Genomic DNA, 22,606 nt, shown 5'->3' on the forward strand with positions numbered 1-22,606 from the left:
GCAGGTCTGCTCGAAGGATCCGATTGATGGTCCGAAGGATCATCTTTCGGATACAATGCTTTCGAAGGATAAGCAGGGACCTCGAAGGATCATCCTTCGAGGACCATCAGTCGAAGCATATCTTTCGAGGTGATCGAAGGATCTACATTATCCTTCGATCACTCATCCTTCGAACCAGACAACTTTCAACAAGTTTACTTACTGTTGACTGAGTCAAACCAGGAGGACGGTTGACTTGGTCAACTTACAAGGACATCGTTCACATACAGACCGAATACAGACAAAGTACAGACACAAGTGCACCAACAAACTCCCCCTTGGCTGTAGCTTTGTCTTTATCTTCTATAGTTGTAGACTCGTCTCGAACTTCGACGGTCTTTGGTCTTCGAGTTACCAAAACTCTGATGTCCTTTCAAGTCTTCAATGTCGGAGGATCTTCAAAGTCTTCACGTCTTGAAAGCAGAGAGTGTATCAACAAACTACCCGTATCATGTAGGAAGTGTGTTGACAAACTCCCCCTTAATATAAGCTCCCCCTTGAGTTATGCTCGTGAAAAGACTTTATCTTTATGAAGTGAGATCCTTGTGGTGTTGATGATGGCCAACGGCAACTCGATCATTTTCATCACTTGAGCGCCTTCTCGTCGTGTCTTCATTCCAGAGCTTGTCATCGACTATGTTCTCCCAGCCTTTAGAATCTGCACATGCAAGAAATCTAAACGCATAATGAGAACAACTGCTTGGAATATAGTTAACATACACACATGACACACGAATGACCATGTCATAATCAAACACCGTCCGACAGTTTGAAAGTTTAAACCCTAATGCTAAACCCTAAAGCTAAACCCTAAACCATAAAGCTAAACCTTAAACGCTAATGCTAAACCCTAAATACTAATGCTAAACACTAAATAACACTTATTTTTCAATTTTAAACATGTATATACATATATATATAATTGACAATATACATATATATATAGTTAAAAAGATTAACAATATACACATGTGTATAAATCCCAAAAAAAAAATTAAAAAAAATAATAAAAATTAAATTCTTAAAGAAAAACCTGTGATTTTTCAAAAAAAAAAAAAATTGCATTTTTTTTACATTTTTTTTTCATTTTTTTGCTTAAGGAAAATGTGTGGTCGAATGCTTCTCAAGTTTCTCAAATAGCCTACTACTTCTCACATGATCCTTATCCTATATATATATATATATATATATATATATATATATATATATATATAGGTTGCGTTTGTTAACTTAACAACAAAAACTCTATAGGCAGTTTTTTCGACATTTCAGTATAACTTTTGTGGAAATCAAAATTTTTTTTATCGAACAACATTTATTTGGTATCATAAATTATAAAAGTGACGGCACCATACCGGTACCGTGATGAAGTGCATCAATACCGACTGAACCACATCGGTGTTACATGTACCAAGGTTGTATTCAAATAGTGTATCTTTTTTGTATTATAAGCTATACGAGTGGTGGTACCGTAACGAACCTAACCGATTTCGATCGAACGTCGGTATCGGTATCCGTATCATCGGAACCCGCACGGGTATTCATTTCTATAGTTTTTTATTAACGTAAACAAGTGTTGATATCCTTTTGGGCATATCACATTTAATTTTCTGGGTTTTTCGTTTCGGCTGTTATAGCGAGTGCTAGTATTGTAACGAACTCAACCGAACCGATATTGCCGAATCCCCGCCGCATCGTGTGGGGAATCCAACCAGTTATTTCTTAATTTAAGTTAATGAAATAGAAAAGAGTGGTCCGTGTTGATTTATATCTTACATGCTCAAGGAGAAAATTGGTTGATGGTCCATCAATGCCTTGGGAAGTACACGTTCGGCCACTAACGATTTCAAGAACCACGATACCAAAACTGTAAGTGTCAGCCTTATCTGATAACACACCATATCGTACATATTCTGGTGCTGTGTAGCCCCTAGTATTATAATGCAAGAATGTAATTAGGTGCAATATGAGAAATTACTTGAGCATATCTTGTAAATCAGACTTACAATGTCCCAACAAACTTGGTGATTATTTGACTTTGATCCTCGGGTTGAAACCTTGCCAATCCAAAATCTGCTATTTTTGGTTGAAAATCATCATCAAGGAGAATGTTGCTTGATTTTATATCTCTGTGTAAAATTCTAACATGGGATTCCTTGTGTAGATGGGCGAGACCCCTAGCTATCCCTAAGATAATGTCATATCTTCTTTTCCAGTTTAGGCTACCCTTTCCTTCACCTATAATGAATTTTATTTAGCAGTGCAAATCTAGAAAATTAAAAATATCTTGTGAATCTACATCAAATTGTTAAAAGAAACATACCCCATAGAAACTTGTCAAGGCTTCCATTTGGCATATATTCCAGGACGAGAAGTAAATTGGAATCATCAATGCACCAGCCAAGGAGCCCGAGAAGATTACGATGACAAATTTGACTTACAAGTAAGATTTCATTTGCGAATTCTACTTTTGCTCCAACATATCCGACTTTAAGTTTCTTAACCGCTACAACTTTTTTGTTATCAAGAATTGCCTATTAAATGATTAGGAAATGAGTAGCATTCTACTTCTCAGCAGTTACTTAAATTTCTTAATGATCTGGTTTTGAAAGAATAATGCATACTTTCAGATCTTTTTACTAATAGGTCGCATTTTTATCTTTATATCAGTATATTATTGCTGTTATTTGTAACGGATCATATTTTAGCATTACCTTGAATTCCTCACAAAAACCACTTTTGCATATAATATGTTGATTGTTGGATCGTGTGTGTTTTCTATGAGGATAAGGTACATTCGGTAGATAGGAAAAGCTAGTTGGAGATCTTATTAGTAAGAAGATCTTATGAAAACGTAAGAGCAAGAACCTTACCTATTATAATCCCACCTATAACCAAGCTAATGGTAAGGGCTGGGAAGGGTGGGATGTGATTGTGGGCAAGCCTTGCTTCTATCCCGATGGATAGAGAAGTTGTTCTAATGAGAACCCTAGCTCCAAAACTATATCCACACATAACAAGCAAGTAAAAACATACTTAGGCACATAACTACTCAAAACACAACAGACAAACATAGTGTACTAAATTTATCTTGGTAAACTACCAAAGAACTAAAAACATATAATAGTGACATATGACACCTCATATAGACACACATGCAAGTAAGTAATAACACTCATGCCACAAAAATAAACTAAAACGCCAAGCTCATAAGACAAGAATTTAATACAAAACCAGATTATTCTCTTAAAAGTCCCTAACTTTAATCTTACGCCTACACGAATTCCTATCCATAGAGAGGTGAAAGTATAACAAATCTTGCCTAATCCTCTTATCCCTAGTTATAGATTAGGGCTGCCTCTACTCACCCTTTTCTTCACAATGAGAGTTTTCACGGTTCTAACTATTGTGTTATTGAGTTTTCATGGTTTTAACTGTTGTCGCTTTGTGTTTCCTCCTGACATGCCATAACAATATAAATTATCTCTCCCTTATCTTATCTTATCTAATGTTCTAGCCATCCCTAATCTTTCCTTAAAAACTCATTCCTTATCATGTCCATACTAGTATGCTCACACATCCACCTTAGTATCCTTATTATTACTGCCTCATTTCCCTATAAACGTCACATCTGATCTTGAAATTGTCACTAAAATTGAACATGTAAATACACTGCCACCAGAATTTCCATTTAAGTTTATTTATGTAAAACAAGAAAACCTATTTCATAATTTTAATAGATATGATAGTCTTCGAGTGGAAAGTCACAAGTCATATCAAAATATCCTTTTCTATCCATGAATCAATACCACGTATAGTTAAATGGTAATTAGTTTTGAAACCTAACAAAACAAACTCAAGGTACCGTTCATGGAACTAAATTTTTGTGTGTATATATAGATATCATGTATTGGGGTTGGCTCCTTTTGAGACTCCAAAAAATTAAAAACTTTGAGAACTCCAAAAAATCAATCATTTTATTTATTAATGTTATATATTTAAATTATTTAAGGATAGTTTTATCATTTATTTATTATAGTAATTTTGTGATTAAACATGTGTAATCACAAATTTACATATGTGTAATTAAAAATTTAATTACGTATATATCTTAGCTAATTTACATATATGTAAATTACTAATACACACATATATATATGAGTACCTTGTACACATCTCCGAACCCTCCTCTTCCAAGCTTATTTTCGTCCCCAAAATCATTTGTCGCTTTTCGGAGATGACTGTAGCTATAATCGTTTGGGCCATATTGCAATTCAGTTGCCCCTAGTAAGTTGGAAATGGAATCCGTGAATCTATTTGAGTCATCTAGTAAAATTCGTATGACTAGCAATTGATAATGCATACCTTTGGGTTTTGTTCTTTTGGATCGACCATACCACCAAATTACAATTATTAGCAAGAAGATCAGACCTCCTAAACCTCCAACCACACCTCCAATAATGCCTACCTTATTGCTTGAACTTACTATGAAAATATGATAAGTGAGCATGGTTTTGATGCACTTGATATAATGAGTACATTGCTACAATTGAACTTCCTATGATAATATGATAAGTGAGCATGGTTTTGATGCACTTGATATAATGAGTACATTGCTACAAAAACGGCCAGTCGCAACTATCAAAATGGTTACAAAACAGTCGGAAAAGCCCTTATTGTAACTGTTTGCGACATGTTTCAGCAGTCGGTAAACCTGGTCGCTAATTACTTTTGCGACCGTTTTTTGCGACTGGGTATTGTTGTAACCGATTTAGCGACTGACATTTCCGTTGCGATAACAAACAAATCCGCGACCCCGTCGTTTTTTCAACTGAACCTTTAGCGACAGAATTGCGACTAAAATTTGTTGCAATGAATTTTGTGACTTAAATATCGCAATCATACCTTTAGATATTATAATTTTAATAAAAAATTAGCGTAAGGAGGCCAGAAATCCTACCGTCTCGTATCAATGGAGCTATGTCAATTGTTTGGTTGTTGCTGAAAAATGCAGTGTCAGAGTACCTCATAAAACACCCCAAATTAACAGCCCTTCCATCAGTAACATCATTAGCACAGCTCCTTATGTTGTCATATGCCTCTTGCAAGCAGCTTTTGCAACTGTCGGGTGTTACTGTCTCGACACACTGCGCTATAGCATAAGCAGTACTTGTATTGGTACCCACAATGGGCGTTGTGGCAGCAGCGTAGAAACCTTTTATGTTTGGTGTCGCTTTAGAAAGATTGGACATTAATTCATCCACAGCAGTTTCGAAAACAGTCTGTGGCGATGAAGTACTATTACCGCATAATACTTTATTTTCTCCTGGCAATGTTGTTTGATCGGTGAAAGAACTACTCTCGTACCTTCACAAAACAACATATATATAATTATTACTCTCATAGTTCTGGTGGATATGTTATTGGCTAGGTTGCTACATAGAATTCAAGGGTATGATTATTAAAATATTGAAAATATAACTACTAAATTGTTGATATTTGCAAAGCATATTATGGAAATGACCCTTTTGGAAATAAAATATAATATGTAGCTACCAACAATCAATCTTCAATCATACACTTCCCACGCAGATGACACCTACCTAAGATGACTCACACCTTAAATGTCATCTATATTTTTTTTAAATGCCATCTATATATAATATAACATAACAAACATTTTAGTCAAACAAATTTAAATCAAAATCAATTTCAATTCTTTTAAAGAATAATAATTTATATCGAGATAGTTGGTAAACGGGCTATAAGCTGCGCCGCTACCCCTTTTTGAATAGCAAAACTAAGCCTTTTAAAAACTACGTCCATAGATCTCGGGGTCATAACATTACTATGCATGACCCTTTGAACTCGACTAAGTAGGTCCACAGCCTCTGGCGCCAGAAAACCAAAAGTATCAAAAGCAAATGGGATAAACACGTGCTGGTTGTCAAGGCATGCTTTCTCATGCTTGATCACCTTACCCGAAGCAGCCTTTAAAGCAGCCTGACCCACTGTGAAAGCACTACTCCCTAAGCCCACAAGCGGAGAAACCACTGTTAGATCCACACATGCGTGTTTTCCTCCTACCCATCCAAAAACCAGAATGTCAGCTGGTCGAAGGGTAGATCTCCCTTCCAACGGGTCTGTTAAGAAATTAACGGGTGCCTCTTTCTTAGCAGAAATGTCAGCGCACCTGAATATGTCAAAAAGGACATCCCTAACCAAATCATGTCGGTATTTGAACCTCGGGAGCTCTTTACAATGAACGGCATGCTCCCCAAAAGAATCTAAACACGCCTTATGACAAACCGGGCATACCTCATCAACTGGGAATAAAGGAATCATGAGGCGATACTTAAGAATAGTACGGTACTCCACCGGCGACATATGCTGGCCTAACCCATCTATAGGTATAGCAAGAAGAAAATCTTGTGCATGTGGTGCTCGGAGACACTCAAAAACGGTTCTTTGTCTAACGGTCAAGTCAAACTGTACTTCAATTTCGTGGACAATTTTACTAAAAAGAGCACTCGCTAATGCATGTTGGGCTTTAGGGGGGGCGGTGTCCTTATTAGTGAAACCGCCGAAGTCAAAGCTTGGAATCGTATCACGAAGACAAGCCAAAGCACAAACATAATCAGAATCCATACCGAATATGCCACTGTCTCTTAAAATGTGGTCCTGTAGCACCCACGATTGGGCCCTCGAGGCCACAAAAGCATAGGATGAAGCCTCTACAGCCGAATACAACCCCAAACCTCCAAACCTAATAGGTAAAGAAGCCAGTCGCCACTAGAGGTCTCCAAAGAAAGGACCTCCACAAACCACCAATTCCTCAATCGCCTCACGCAATCCTTTGTCAAAGAACAACGCTGCATCTTCCATGTGTACAGGTTGGCATGTCCTTAGGCCAAAGAAAAGTTTGGCAATGCCCATACAGGATCTAAGCAAGAGTAGTTCACTCTGCGGGTCACCTAATTTCGGTAGAAGACGCATCAAATCTACTGCCTTAGCAGCTCTTTTCTTTGCCAACCCACTATAAAAGCTTGCGTCTCTACTAACAGCCCCCCCAAGAAGCTTCACCCCCACTAATGGTCTCCCGATGTCCTTAGGAAATAACCCTTCACGAAACTTGCTACCATCACAAGAAGGCCAAAATAGCTCAGTTTTCTTAATATTAAGTTCAAGACCCAAAGTTGGACCCGACACCTTAATGATGTCCAACACTCTAGCCACCTCTTCTGAACCTCCAATGACAGTCCCATCACCAAGATACCAAGCATGAAGAAGAAGCTTGCATTTGTCTCTAATATAATGCACAAGGGGGTGCAAAACAAGCGCGAAAAGAAGTGGTCCCAATGGGTCCCCTTGCTGAACTCCCGTGGTAGACCAAATGTGCCCATCTCCAAGATACAATCTTGCTGGCTGCCCATATAGAAATTCCACCCACAAAGAAATAGAAGGGCACCTCATCCTGACCTCCCGAAGTAAGGCTGATCTATCCACCTGGTTAAAAGCATTAGAAAAATCTACCGTAAGCATTGCAAGAGACCCATCAGTGTGACGTTCACTTAGAACCCTATTGACGCTGTGCAAAATGGCCTCAGCGCCACCCGACACGCCGACTCCAAACTGAAAATCATTAAGGTACTTGGTCATTTCTTTACCAACACCCTTCATAGCAACCTTAGAAACCAAACGCCTCCGTATAGTACCCACTGCAATAGGTCTAATTCCATTGTCGGGGTTTAAAAGCGGTGTAAGCGGAGCAGACGCGACAAACTCTGCCAAACACGATGGACATTTCCCCCTAGCCATAAGTTGACTACCGCAGTGATAGCGCATAAGAGATTAGTGGCAATAGCAGACCCCTCTCCACAAAAAGCATCCAAAATGTGTTGTGCCCTCAAGCCATCCCTCCCACATGAGGTTCCTTTAGGAAACGATTTAATGCAGCAAAGAACACTATCCACCTCTGCTACAAAGGGAGACTCAGAATATATAGTACCTGGTATAGATGGAGGTTCTCTGTACGGGTGTTTAGCCTCTAAAGCCTGTATGGTATTATCATTGTACGGAGCAACACCGGATGAACATAACACCTTCACTGCAGCTGTAAAGTGGCCATCAGCAACCTTTCGAAGACACTGCCTAACATTGGTATTACTAACAGAACTCTCCTCAGGATTATCAACACCTCTTGGACCTAGAGACCCCACCGTAGGACTATCAAATATATTTTTAACTAACATAAAAATACCATCTTCTTTTCCCCATGTGGCTAAAGAATTCAGAATTGATCTTTGTTGCAATGCCTTCCTATTCCCAGACCTTCTTTCTTGCCTATTTTTTGGCCTGACCACTTGCAAAGTGCACCGAGGAAGAAGGAACAACCTAACCCACGCTTCAACGGATCTAGGTTGGGCAACCACTTTGTAGAGAGCGGTTTTCAACGCCTGAGAGAAAGCCAACCGACAGCTATGAGGGATGCTCTTTACGGTGACAATGGGTGCTTTAAAGACACGATCTAGTAGAACGGTATCCAACAAGAACGACTCATGAACGTTGGTCACGTGTGCCTTGGGAGAGGGCCTCGAAATCCCTATAATGTAGCTATCTATGTCATTATCACGATTGGTAAAACGGACAAGCCCATCGGGATGATGGCAAGCACGACTCAATGCATGTATACTCAAACACTTCCCACACATCCATTGGCCAAAAAACTTCAAAGTACCTTCTACGTTCTTCAAACAAACATTTTTTAGTTCATATATTATATTTCTAATTATTTTTTTAGATATCCTTGTTTACTTTATAAAATCATATTAGCATTTTATATCTTTGTAAATCTAGTAAAATCATATTTGTAGTTGAATTATTGAAAAATGTTCTTGCTATAAATTATGGGTAATGTCCAATTGAGGTCTAGGGTTGGTACCAAGCAGAATCAGCAAAATTAATTCGAAATTATAAATTAAAAAATTTTGGATGTGGCATATAAATCGCTACCAAATACTCCTTCTAAACCATTTTACTTTAGGGAGTATTAAATTATAAACTAAATTTAGTTCTTATGAATTATATTTATGTACATTTTGTGGATGAGTCTTTCACTTTGAACATGATGTATGGATTTGTATTTTCAATCAGAAAGTCAGATTTGTGTTACTTAGGGATGAGCTTCGAACAAACTGATACTGAAATCCCAAAAAATGGGTACTGATACTGAAAATACCTGGTAGTGTTACTATTATAATTTTACAAACATAATGAACAATTGTGATGACAATTATGTTGATATCAATTCTTGGAATGATGATGAACATTTCGTCTACACTAATTGAAGTAAGTGACGTTGACAATTTTTTTTTTATAATAAAGATACGTATAATTTATGTATACGAGAATTAAATAAAAAAACTTTTAAAAAATAAAGATTTTTATCGGGGAAGAAATTGACAAGTTTTAAAGTAATTTTTCAAGAAGGGTTATAACAAGTAACAAGAGGGGGCACGCTAAGTGTTGATGCAGATTTTGTGTCCGATGCTTGTCGAATAGATTAGTTATTATTTTACGCTGAATTTGTAATAGTTAGTGACACAGTCAAACGAATGTGTATTGACCCGCTCGTTTGAAGTGGTCAAACAAGAGGGTTGTATGTTTGACCGTGTGGGTTTTGCTATACAAGTGGGTTTGGGTATAAATACCAACCCTTTGTCATTTGCAAAACTTAGAGAGAAGGGGAGCTCATTTGAGAGTTCCCTGTGAGCTTCATTGTGTGGGGGAGAGATCACCACTTGGTCTCTCTCCGGATGTATACTCCTTTGGTATTAGTTCGGTTCTCATATAATCGGGCCGATTTGTAATATTATACTACCGATTAATACAAAGAAGTTTGTTTATCATCTCTAATCTCTCCCGTCTTGAACTAATCTCACACTAATTACGGTTTCGGTCACGAAACACGGTCCTACAATTGGTATCAGAGCCATGGTGCCCGATTTAGTAAATCTAACCGTTTACTAAGTCACATGTGCTCTAGATCTATGATTTTAGTGGTTTTTGTTCAAGATGTAAAAAATTGTGAAATAAGAAAAACCCAGATTTGAACCCGCATATGCAGATCTGTGATGGAACGGACTGTACAAAAGGTTTGGGTTTTGTATTTCACACCAGAAAATCAAGTTATCATCATCAAATATCATATATACAATGTTTTTATACAAATCTGCAAAAGAACAGTACACTGTGTTCTTGAAGAAGTGGTGGCGGCTGTAAAGAAATTTTAGGGTTTCCGATGAAACACCACTTCCCATGACGAAACGAAACCCTTCGACGAAACAGTATTCCTGTTTCGTCGACTTTAGACATCATTCTGTTTCGTCGACAAGAATTCAAGATCTGTTTCGTCGTTCAACACACTTCAAATCTGTTTCGTCGGCCAACATCAAGAATTCAGTTTCGTCGCATAACTAAAAGACTTCTGTTTCGTCGGACCAGATCTCCTTTCTGTTTCGCCGCTGCCCAGGCTAAGGAAGATACCAGGATGTTGGCTGCTGTTAACAATCTCTTATCCTGATTGCAGTCTGCATTTGATTTCGATTTGAGATCTGTTCGGATCTTCTTACATCAGCTTCGTTTTGCTCAGATTTTCTTAAATCCGCTGAGATCTGCTCCGCTCCTCTTGTTTGACCAGGTAAGGTGAGGTGTTGAAGATGATGCCGCGATTCGTTCACAGAGTTCGTGAACTAAGCTTGACAAGTTCGCCATTGGATTCGTTGTCGAAGATTTTCAGTTTTCGATTTTCAATCCGATTCTGAGATGAGAAATGTTTCTGTAAGACGGTCTTCGATGGACCGGAGCACCTCCATCGCCGGTCCGCCACCGTCAACCAAGCGGAGAGAAAGTCAGTTAGCGGTTGCTACAAATTTTTGGGGGTTTGAATGTTTTAGGTGTGTGTGTTGATGAGAAAGAAGAAGGTGATGTTAGCAGTTGTACAAGGAAGATGATGGCCGGAAAAACAATGCTTGTCGGCTGAAAGTTAAACTTTTAGGGTTTGGTGGTCACATGGATACATGGGGTTGGAATTTATTTTGGGTGGCCCACTAGGATCCATGATGTCACGTATTTTTGGCCCACATGTGTAACTTGATACTATGCACATGGATTTTGTTTGTTTTGAAGGCCATAAGAAGGGATTGTTTTTCTTCATATTAATGACTGGGCCATGTTTTGGTTGGGCATTGGTTTTGTGCTTGCAAAATGACTGACCCAAATATTAGATTTAAATATTTGCGTTGGGTCTTAAAAGATTACTACATGGGCCAAGAATTTTTACGCGATTTGCAAAGTGGGGGTCGAGTGTTCGCAAAGTTGATTTGAACCGTGCCTCTAAATGTCGACGTCAAATTCGTACGGGTTCGGGAGCGCGCGAAATGATGAAGATGATGAAAACTTGATTTTTGAAAAATATGGGGTAGTCTCGGTTACCGATGCAAACGTCAAATTATGGTGACTTGACTACTATGGGCCAAAAACCAAAAACGGTATGTTTACTTCCGCACGTCAATGTTTATGATTGTTATCGATTATTCGCAAATGTTCGAAAGCATTTTGTTTATTGTCATATTCTCGCATTTGAAAACGAACGTATGAACCTGGAATGTCAATACCGGTCCTAACGAGTTCACAAAGTCTTTGGAGGGATACAAGTCGGATCCTACGGGGTACTAGGCGAAATTTCTTTATCAACTAGAATATGCAACGAAGAAATCTTTTTGTTTATTGTCATATTCTCGCATTTGGTAACGAATGAATGAACCTAGAATGTCAATACCGGTCCTAACGAGTTCACAAATATTCTTTGGAGGGATACAAGTCGGATCCTACGGGGTACCAGGGGACGTTCTTATTCAACTAGAATATGCAAAGAAGAAAGTCATTTTCGTGATTTTTCGAACAACCGAGAACATTCAATGAAGATTGAGGAAAGGGAATTGGTGAACATTTGAAGATAAATTCTACTCAGTGGAGAGAATTTGTTATGTGAAATTGACGACAGTTTCTTTGAAGTGGAGAGAATCTGTTAAGGTTTAGATATCTTACCAAAGAAATGGGGGGATAAAAGAATTTTCATATGTTGAATTTCTTCGGTAAATTTCTAAACGCAATCACAGGTGGTAGAGTTTGTGATTTGCTGGCGATAAAAATGGTTCGGCGTGGAATGTTTTGATTCCACAAAGACGGTTTACAGAAGACAGTTCACCAGGAATCTCTATCAATGTAGTATGCTTGTATGAAATAGAGTTCTTATGACAGCTCAAGACTCGATGCAGTTCTTAAAGATTGGAACCCTTATCAAATGCCGGTTGCAGTATTGGAAGATAAGCGGAAGATCGGTCAATTGAGGAAATTGCACAACACCCAACACGGATACGCGTACTTTAAGGGGGAACTATTATACAAGGAGCGTCAAGATACTACTTACCTGGATCATCGGTCAAGGGGGAATTTGTTGACACATAGAAGATAAATACTTGGCTGAAGATCGATTGTAGTTGCATTTTCAGCATTCGACAGCAACGGACAAGGGGGAATTTGTTGATGCAGATTTTGTGTCTGATGCTTGTCGAATAGATTAGTTATTATTTTACGCTGAATTTGTAATAGTTAGTGACACAGTCAAACGAATGTGTATTGACCCGCTCGTTTGAAGTGGTCAAACGAGAGGGTTGTATGTTTGACCGTGTGGGTTTTGCTATACAAGTGGGTTTGGGTATAAATACCAACCCTTTGTCATTTGCAAAACTTAGAGAGAAGGGGAGCTCATTTGAGAGTTCCCTGTGAGCTTCATTGTGTGGGGGAGAGATCACCACTTGGTCTCTCTCCGGATGTATACTCCTTTGGTATTAGTTCGGTTCTCATATAATCGGGCCGATTTGTAATATTATACTACCGATTAATACAAAGAAGTTTATTTATCATCTCTAATCTCTCCCGTCTTGAACTAATCTCACACTAATCACGGTTTCGGTCACGAAACACGGTCCTACACTAAGCCCACCCCTAATGTGTAGAGTAAATACAGATAGTATTCACAGAAGTAGAGTTGATGGCAGTTGCTGTTTACATGGCTAGAAGATTCATTTTGGGTTTTATGTTAAAAGCATTATATAAATGTCTATATATAATCGTTGAGGAGATATATATTTTTGATATATTCAACTGATGCATCCGTTTTCAAATGTTACATTTTCATTGTCATTTTTGTTTGGTTCAATAAGAAATCTTCAACTGTTGATGATCAATTTCATGACAATTCAAGTTTGCGATCTTTTCATCTGTTAGCATTGGGTGTTTGTAGTTCATTAATCGAACATTCCTTTTCAATAATTGGCATTAGCGGAAGGGGCAAATACGACTCAAGTCAATGCAGGCGATCTCAATAATCAAGGACAAGTTAGTACTCGTTGAAGTAGAACTCGGTGGTGTTTGGAAATGGAGGACATCGCCGGATGTGCCGTTCTCGGTTAAGCAGGTCAGACAGGATATTGAAGATGCTAAGTGGGCCAATATCCCGAATGATCCGGAGTTTGTTTGGAATAGTTGGGCCTTGCCGAAAGGCAATCATCTTCTTTGGAGAGTCCTCATTGGTAGAATAGCTTCTAGAGAAGGTTTGGCTCGTAGGGGTATTCCGATCGCATACGTCGGCTGCCCCCGATGCGGTCTCCACGTGGAAAGCCATGATCATATTTTCCTTGACTGTTTATGGTCCAGATCCATTTGGTGGAACATTTTGGCTTGGGTTCGGATCCGTTTTCCGGTTAATTGCATGTCTTTTTTGGATTTTGTAAAAAAAATTCAAGAGAGTCCGGGAAGCACAACTTGGAAGCGTCTGGTTCATACCATCATCATTGCCACAACCTGGAGAATATGGAGCGCGAGAAACGAGATGGTTTTCGAAGGAAAATTTATCCCTATTATGAAGACGGTCGATTTTATCAAAGAGGATTCGTTCCTTTGGATTAGCAGTAGAGCAAAGATTAAGAAGCCGGTTTGGGATAAGTGGATCCGTTTCGAGATCATAGACCTTTTGTAATCGGTTTTCCTTTGTGTTTTTTCTTTTCCGGTTTTGTTATGTTTCGTTTTGTTTTGTTTTGTTTCCCAGTTTCTTGCTGGCTCTTTATATATATATATAAAGTGATTCGCCGTTCAAAAAAAAAGAATTACTACTAATTGTAGTTACTGCTGACAAGTAGACGTAGGTAGACATGTGTATAAATAAGCTATAAGGAGAAATCTATTAGATATACTTTTAGTGTTGTGTTTTTCAAATTGTAAGTTCTTCACTGCCATTATGATTCATTCATTTAATACATACTTAATAGATATGTGATTATTTCTTACCTAGTGTAGTTTCAGATTCTTTCATAGGTTACATTTATGTATCTATGGGAATCAGTTGAATAATATTTACAACAAACAAGGAAAAGATATTTAATTATATTTTATTAAAACAGACAAATCATATAGTAGACATCTTACTTGATAATTTAATTAGGAAAACTGGATTTAAATAATCCCAACTCAGTTATTTACCGCTAATAATCCGAACTGGTTTACTTTTGGCCGATAATATTCTGCGTTAAAAATAACTTAACGAAGTTAAGTTTTTTTCCAAATTACAAACCAATGTTTTAGAGATTTTGATTAGAACGAGAATACGAGTTGATTGATGTAAAATTTACCTTGAACTGACCCAACCAACGAAAGCGATGCTTCAATTCGGGTGTTTAAACTTCTAATTAACAAAAATTAAGCCGTTTGGAACATCGGTTTGTAATCGAATCGTATCCTCGTTCTAATCAAAATCTCTAAAACATCGGTTTGTAATTCGGGAAAAAACATAATTCCATTAAACTATTTTTAACAGCGGACTATTATTAGCCAAAAATGGACCGGTTCGGATTATTATCGGCAAATAACTGTGTTCAGATTATTATTATTATCGACCAAATTAAGAAAAGTTAGGGTTATTTAAATCCAATTTACCATTTAATTACGCCCCTTATCATGTAATTATGTGATCTCAAGATTTTTTTTTCCTCACATCTCTCATTTCACCTATTTGTATTCTATCTCTTAATTTTTTGAAAATATATCTTATATCAAAATAACATTTTATAATACTAATTTTCATTACCTTATAACTAGTTGTATATAAGAGTGGCTGAGTTTTCAAATGTGTAAACATTTTGAATTTAAGTTTTACAGACAATAGATCTATCTTATTAGAGCATCCAAAACACGGTTTATGTGCATTTGTCAGAAAATTCTAAACGAGCCAAATCCGGACAAGAAGCGATGTGTAGGCGATCTAGAATGGAGTACGGATTTTGGGCCAGAACTGCACACCAGGAGCGCACAAACCGGGTGGGACCCCCTCTCTCACATACACAGATTATGTATTATTGTACTATTTTTAATGTGTTTTCAAAATTTTATAGTGTTGTGGGAGAAATAAATGTTTTTGAAAAACGTTTGGAATCTGATGTGACGACTGAGGTGACGGTTTATGGGTTTATAGCATTGTGATGCTCTTACAACCGGCTCACATATGACAAACTTGTTTAACAAGATTTTCAATTTAACTGTTTGTTTTAGCATAATAGCCCGCTTTGGATGGGCGAGAAGGAACCGGTGGTCTAGTTGGTCCTGATTCAACCGGCCCACCAACCTGTCCAGTCAGGTTCATGGCAAATGTTCTCTTTTATTTATTAAGAAACAAAATTAAGTTGCACTTATCTTTCAATGGAAAAACATACCAATGACAATTATGATGGCATGAAGACAACTAAAGTAGGACAAATGGTATTAAAAAAAAAAACAAAGTGAACGAGATCACCTGAGAAAACAGCCATCAAGTACTAATCGGGCACCATTGAACGCGGCACAGCTACGTATTGAACTAGCTGCGAAATCAAAACAAAGGAGGCAGTCGCTTGTCGACATATATTTCCTGCACTGAGCCATCACATAAACCGGCTCCGAATTACTTTCCAGATTTGAGGTGGCAAAGTAGGTGTTATTGTTGGATAATTGTCTACGGATGTCTCTATATGTATCATGAAGATTGCTGTAGAAAATTTGGTCGTTGATAACGTTGACTGCGCTGCAAGATTGGGTTAGTACGTTTGTTTGGGGCTGTGATCTCCCCGGATTTGTGAGAAACACCATGAATATGGTGGCAATCACCAACATCTGCCACCTAAAGGACCACCACAGACTCATGGTTCCTCCTTTGTTTCTAGATATAATAATTGAGAATGTGTTACAACCATTTATAATAAATACAATGTCAACTACAGCCGTTGACTAATAATCTTTTAGATAATTAACATCCCCAGATAGTTACTATAAATATATAAAATATGCACCATGATGAAACCCGCAAGAAATGATGAAAGTATGTATCTTTCTATTTAGAAAAAAATATGCGCTAGGTTCACTTAAGATTTTGGTCAAAACAAGATCACAAAATATAATGTACATGATACACGTTTAGGTGAATCCGAATTTTATTCGTGTAACCAGTTAATTTTCGGGTTACTAATGTTTGCTTAAGCCCATACCAGAAATCTAGATTCGAACTTTCATCTCTCACTCTTTCATATGTAATTCTCTTAACTAGAAGGGCAATTCGGCCAAATGGCCGAATTGTTATTCTCGTTAACAAAAAAAAAACGGATGAAGTTAAACCAGTGCACTAAAATGACAATAATGAAACCTTTTTGGACCCACAGACAAAAAATAAAACTTTTGAAATAAACTGGCAAAATAACCCAAATCAGAGAGACTAAAATGGCATTTAACTCCAATAATAATCACATTTTAGAGTTTATACGTTAATCTCTTGTTTGAGTAACATGTGCATTATAAATTATAGTATACTTGAAGATGTTATCCCTCTCATCCTATATTCAAGGGTCTTAGTGTAATTAGTGAAACCATGTTTATTATGTATTTTGAATGAAAGTTGAAGTCTAGCGTCTATTGTGCCAAAATTAGAAGTTGAGGAATGGAAGTTGTAGTCTAGCGTGTATTGTGCCAAAATTAGAAGTTGAGAACCATCAAAACTGAGTACACACCCATTATGTATGGGTGCCTCAAGCCGTCTCACCCCAAAAACGCTACATATCATATTGATGTAGATGGGTATAAATAGGCCTAAAGGTTTTAGAGAGTTTATCATACATTCTCAATTGAAATTAACAAGATTCTGTTAGTTTATATTCTCGTTTTATCATTGTTTGTGAATATCAAGTTTGTGAGTACGAGTAACAATACCTAATTGGCTAGTACATGTATGAGGGTTATCCAGTAACATCTCAACATTAATCCCCTTGAGGTTAACATGGCATCCCAAATTGAGACACATCCCAATTTTAGACATGTCATGTAGTTTTCAGGTCTTATAGATGCGCAAAACAGTATATGATGAGCATACTAGTTATCAGCTCATTTGTTGAAGCTTCTGGATGGCGATAAATCAAATGATAGCCATTGAAGCTGTTCATTTGATGATTGTTGGCCTTAATTGTGTGATCAAAGTTTGACTAGAAGTGCAAGGGTTGATTATGCACTAGTTTAAAGTTATTTAGACGGCGGTTACAAGGCGGTTATAAAGTTCGGGGGGTGATTATGTCATTTCAGAAGTTTGTAACCACCACTCAAGGAATCGATGTGTCTCTTGGAGACACCTCTAGATCGACGGCCACAAGGAATACAAGAAGAGACGTGACTCTTGGATCAAGAGACGCAACTCTTCAGAATCATTCTCAACCACATGTTTTAGAGACGTGACTATTCGTGAAAGGACACGACTCTACACTCGCACCCATTGAAGTCTATAAATAGTTTAGTTTTAGTTTGTATTTTAGTAATCTGGAATCTTGTATCTTCCATCTTGTAACAATCAGGTTCTATTGTTCATTTATTAATACGATTGTGTATTAGGGTTAATCCCTCTCTTCTTGTTCTTTGTTCGATTGTTATTTTGTTCTTGATTGATGGGTTGAATTCATGGTCTCCTGGGATCTATATTGGTATCAGAGCCAAGGCTCAAAGAATCAAGATCATGGATTCAATTCTTCAATCAAGGCAAGGGTTTCGCGTTCGGAAGAATCATCTGAGGGAAGGAAGGAAATCGTCGGAGGAACCGAGCATGTTGGTACGGGTATGAATGGAGGAAAGAGCAGTCGGGCAGCGGAAAAGGTGAACAGTACGCGCAGGGGAAGCCATCCTTCGTTCATGGAAATCACCAATTTAAAAGTCTCCCAAGAAGTTGATCCCGGATTCGCATACAGTTAAAATATTGGGTTCAGAGATTGCCCAAGAAAAAGATGCAGAGAAGGAAGAGAGGATGCCATCACAAAGATCAATCGCAAGAGACGATGTTCGTGTCGGAATTCCCTAAGGACTTGCAGGGTTGAAGATTGTTGATGGAATCATAGCGGGGACATAATGGTTTGCACAGTCATATGTAGACATCGATGAGGCCGCAAAGTTTTTTTGGTGTAGTGTGTGACGCATGACACCAGGATTATAGTTTGCCCAGGAAGAAGCATGCAAAGTTCAAGAATCAAACTTGGATTAACAATTAGGGGGGTGAATGTTGGCCTTAATTGTGTGATCAAAGTTTGACTAGAAGTGCAAGGGTTGATTATGCACTAGTTTAAAGTTATTTAGACAGCGGTTACAAGGCGGTTATAAAGTTCGGGGGGTGATTATGTCATTTCAGAAGTTTGTAACCACCACTCAAGGAATCGATGTGTCTCTTGGAGACACACCTCTAGATCGACGGCCACAAGGAAGACAAGAAGAGACGTGACTTTTGAATCAAGAGACGCAACTCTTCAGAATCATTCTCAACCACATGTTTTAGAGACGTGACTATTCGTGAAAGGACACGACTCTACACTCGCACCCATTGAAGTCTATAAATAGTTTAGTTTTAGTTTGTATTTTAGTAATCTGGAATCTTGTATCTTGCATCTTGTAACAATCAGGTTCTATTGTTCATTTATTATTAATACGATTGTGTATTAGGGTTAATCCCTCTCTTCTTGTTCTTTGTTCGATTATTATTTTATTCTTGATTGATGGGTTGAATTCATGGTCTCCTGCGATCTATAATGATCGTATGTTACGAATTTGCATTTATTTCAGTTTTGTTACATGTAAGCAAATTAAGTTATTGATAATTGCCCTCTCAGGAAAAAGAGAATCTTGCTAGGGCTAATGGTTGTATCTTAACTGCGGGTAACCCTAACAATGAAATTACTTTTGTAATTTTTATCTCATTGTCTTTTTTTTCCTCTTTACCTTTTCGGGGAATATATTATTGATGTACGTATCTACAACATTAAGTTGGTTCTCTTTCTTTGTTTATGTTTGTATATATTGTACATTTTGTTTATTCCTAGTATTTGATTATTAGGTTTTAACTTGGAAAACAAGAAAAAATAAGGCAAAGTGGATTTAAATAACGGTGAAGGTATCCACACATTCCCCCCAAAAGTATTTACACATCCCCTAACCCTAAATGACCCTCATTGCCCAATACGCCTCAAACTGACCCCACCTATACGCCCCTCATTGCCCAATACGTTTGAAAATGATCCCAACCATCTAATTAATGCCAATAATTGGGTGTGAGCCAATGATTACCAATGATTGGGGTGTAAGGAACTTTATTTTGATAGGGTATTTGTATGGGAAGTTGTGAAATATTAATATAAGAAAATTAAAAAAAATTGTAAAATGTTGTTATAAAAAATTATGTTAGTATTATAAAAACTTCATATTTTTCTGAAATGAATTGGGTATATTATAAAATGCCAATTTTTTATAAGTATTATTAAATGTCAATTTTTTTTATAAAACGAATTGTATATATTATAACATAGTTTTTTATTTATGAATTATTATGAATTGTGTATATTATAAAATGCCAATTTTTATAAGTATTATTAAATGTCAATTTTTTTTTTAAAAAATGAATTGTATATATTATAACATAGTTTTTTATTTATGAATTATTATTATGTGTTTAATTGTCAAAATTTTTTACTATTAAATTTTTATTAAACGACTTTTATTTAATATTACTAAATGAGTACTATTACGTCTTTAATTGTCAAACTTTTAAATGTCCACCACAAGAAAGGGACACCTTTAGCCGCGACAGGTGTCGCCGGTATTGGTCCAATTTGTCGCCGCTATTGACCTTTACCGGCGATCTGTCGTCGCTAAAGGGTCGCCGGTATTGATAGGCCGCTATTGGCCACCTGTCGTCGCTAAAGGTTGGCGTCGCCGGTATTGCTTTTGAACCTTTAGCAACGACAGCTGTCGTCGCTAAAAGGTCGCCGGTATTGGTCTTCGTCGCTAAAGCGTATACGTCAATAGCGGCGACACGTGTCGCCGCTAAAAGTCTTTTTTTTTCTTTTAATACAGCTGCTATGTTTACAGCACCCAGCCATTTTTTCGGCCGAAAAAACAGAACCTGCCTATTTCAAACAACGCAAACATACGCCACGAACATATACTAAAGGTAATATAATTAAAACAACGCAAACATACGCAAACTACGTTTTAGTCGTACATTATAATCCTACAACGTTTAATTAAATCAAAATCATACATTAAAACAAGTCAATCTTCCTCGGATTCTCTATCGTATAAGTTGTCAGAATCGTAGTCATTTGACTTTCCTTTTCCTTTCCCTTGTGAAGCAAGATAGTTGTTAAGTTGGCTCAAAAATGACGGAGTTTGGAACAAGCTGTTAACAAAATCCTACAATAATAGATATCAAAACGTATATTAGCATATTAATTAACGCTACCAACATATATTTAACAAGGAAACATGCGTTCGTTTGTCATTTTATAAATTGCGTAGTTTACCTCGGAAAAGGGTTCTTGCGTCCAAGCTTGCGAAGATGACATGTTCGAGGACGTGTTCGAGGACGTGTTGGAAGAAGGTTTAGGCCCCATCCCGCAGTACCATCCTCGCCGCTCTCCCAACGCTTCTTGATACGGGGCAATTGGAGGACCATCGCCGCTCCATTCATCTGTGGCCTGTTGTATGTTCCGCTGTATTTTACGAAGATGATGATTAAATATATATGTGTATATATATATATATATATATTTGTTATAGTAAATAATACTTAAAAGAAATACTTACGTAATTTTGTTCAGCAACCGGATCAACCCAATTCCCTTGATTGTCCGTGTGGGTTTTAGCATACGTAGGTACCCAATCCAAATTCTGTTTAACATTACACTTAGATTAGACATTAAATAAACAAAAGCTTACACACACGCACACATACATAAAACATTACATTTTTATAGGCGGTGCTACCGTACGAAGATGTCCCCCCACGGTATGGGAATTGTTGTTTCTCGCGTACTTGCTTACAGGCCTTGCTTTTTTTAATATATTTTTCTAGTCGGAAACCTTCGATGGTTCTCAACCAGTTTTCATAGGGCATATCCACGGGATGGTATGCCCTTGCCCTCTCAAGATCATCGTAACCTCCCTGGCTATCAAATTGTAGGATCATGTTCTGACCCGATTGAGTCGTTCAGAGGCGTTCAACTACGTTTCAGGTGCGGAATAACAAGAAACGGAGGTAGAAACAGCTGAATCTTCACTAAAACTGCTAATTGTATTGATTAACAATTGATTACATGCAGTTCTTCACACCGGCAGCACTTCGGCATGGAATACAAGAGAATCGATATGGTTTCGCTCGAATGAACACCTATATATAGTGATGGTGGTTTCGCTCTTGTGGACATGACCACATAAGCGAAACCTCTAGAGGTTCAAATAAGCGAAACCCCTATCCATGACCATAAGAGCGAAACCCTCTCCTAAGACATATACAATCTCCTGTTTTCTCGTAACACGTGCCCTAATCTATACAATACAATGTAAGACTCGATACAAGACGTAGTCGACAGATGTAGTGCACCAACAGACTCCCCCTCAGATGTTGACGAGTCGACTATCGAGTCACGACAATGCTGTGACTTCACATCTTCAGTCTTGATCAGTCTCTGGGCTTTTCTCTCTCTATCTTCATCAACAGACTCCTCTTTTAACCATATTTGCTTGAAAATCTTCTGACTCCCCCTCTCGAATTGCTGGCATTTCTTTGTTCTTCAGCAATGTCTGCATTAGGATCATTGTCTGGTTCTTCATGTTCCAAGATCGAAATCTGGCTCATGCTCTATCTGCAGAATCTTCAAATTTTTCAGGATCGAAACTTGGCTTTCTTCAATCAGAGTCCTCAGGTATCGTAACCCGACTCTTTGTCTTTAGATCAAAGATCGAAACCTGATTATTCCTGCACATTCTTAACCCAGAAGTAAGATTTTAACAATTTAAGTATAAACGAATGCACCAACTTTCTGATATAATCAGACAACTCTCTCTCAAAACATATACCAATAATCACTCTCTCTCATATCACACACACATGATGAACCACTTG

At 37.6% G+C, this 22,606-nt stretch overlaps 1 protein-coding gene and 1 long non-coding RNA gene across 2 annotated transcripts; both read right to left on the bottom strand.

Moving 5' to 3' along the window:
• Nucleotides 1-1,761: 1,761 nt before the first annotated feature.
• Nucleotides 1,762-16,332, bottom strand: LOC118480202 (cysteine-rich receptor-like protein kinase 2). The gene is made up of 7 exons (XM_035974926.1): nucleotides 15,947-16,332; nucleotides 5,000-5,406; nucleotides 4,405-4,524; nucleotides 4,205-4,323; nucleotides 2,363-2,573; nucleotides 2,046-2,277; nucleotides 1,762-1,969 (listed from the first exon to the last, which is right to left on the bottom strand). Exons 1-7 carry the CDS (start codon nucleotides 16,330-16,332, stop codon nucleotides 1,762-1,764), a joined length of 1,683 nt encoding a protein of 560 aa, XP_035830819.1.
• A 4,311-nt stretch (nucleotides 16,333-20,643) lies between these two features.
• On the bottom strand, nucleotides 20,644-21,061 carry LOC118480316. The gene is made up of 2 exons (XR_004861864.1): nucleotides 21,006-21,061; nucleotides 20,644-20,895 (listed from the first exon to the last, which is right to left on the bottom strand). It is a non-coding gene; the product is annotated as an uncharacterized LOC118480316 (long non-coding RNA).
• Between the last annotated feature and the right edge of the window lie 1,545 nt (nucleotides 21,062-22,606).

This window comes from Helianthus annuus, chromosome 7, assembly GCF_002127325.2.
Source record: "Helianthus annuus cultivar XRQ/B chromosome 7, HanXRQr2.0-SUNRISE, whole genome shotgun sequence".
In the NCBI taxonomy this organism is placed as follows: Eukaryota; Viridiplantae; Streptophyta; class Magnoliopsida; order Asterales; family Asteraceae; genus Helianthus; species Helianthus annuus.

What these genes read in the sequence shown, in the direction of transcription:
- LOC118480202 (XM_035974926.1), bottom strand. Translation starts at nt 16,332, where the DNA reads ATGAGTCTGTGGTGGTCCTTTAGGTGGCAGATGTTGGTGATTGCCACC. An exon ending in CAAAAGAACAAAACCCAAAG is followed by an intron (nt 4,324 to 4,404) that starts GTATGCATTATC and finishes CCAACTTACTAG; the next exon opens with GGGCAACTGAATTGCAATAT. An exon ending in ACCAAGTTTGTTGGGACATT is followed by an intron (nt 1,970 to 2,045) that starts GTAAGTCTGATT and finishes TTATAATACTAG; the next exon opens with GGGCTACACAGCACCAGAAT.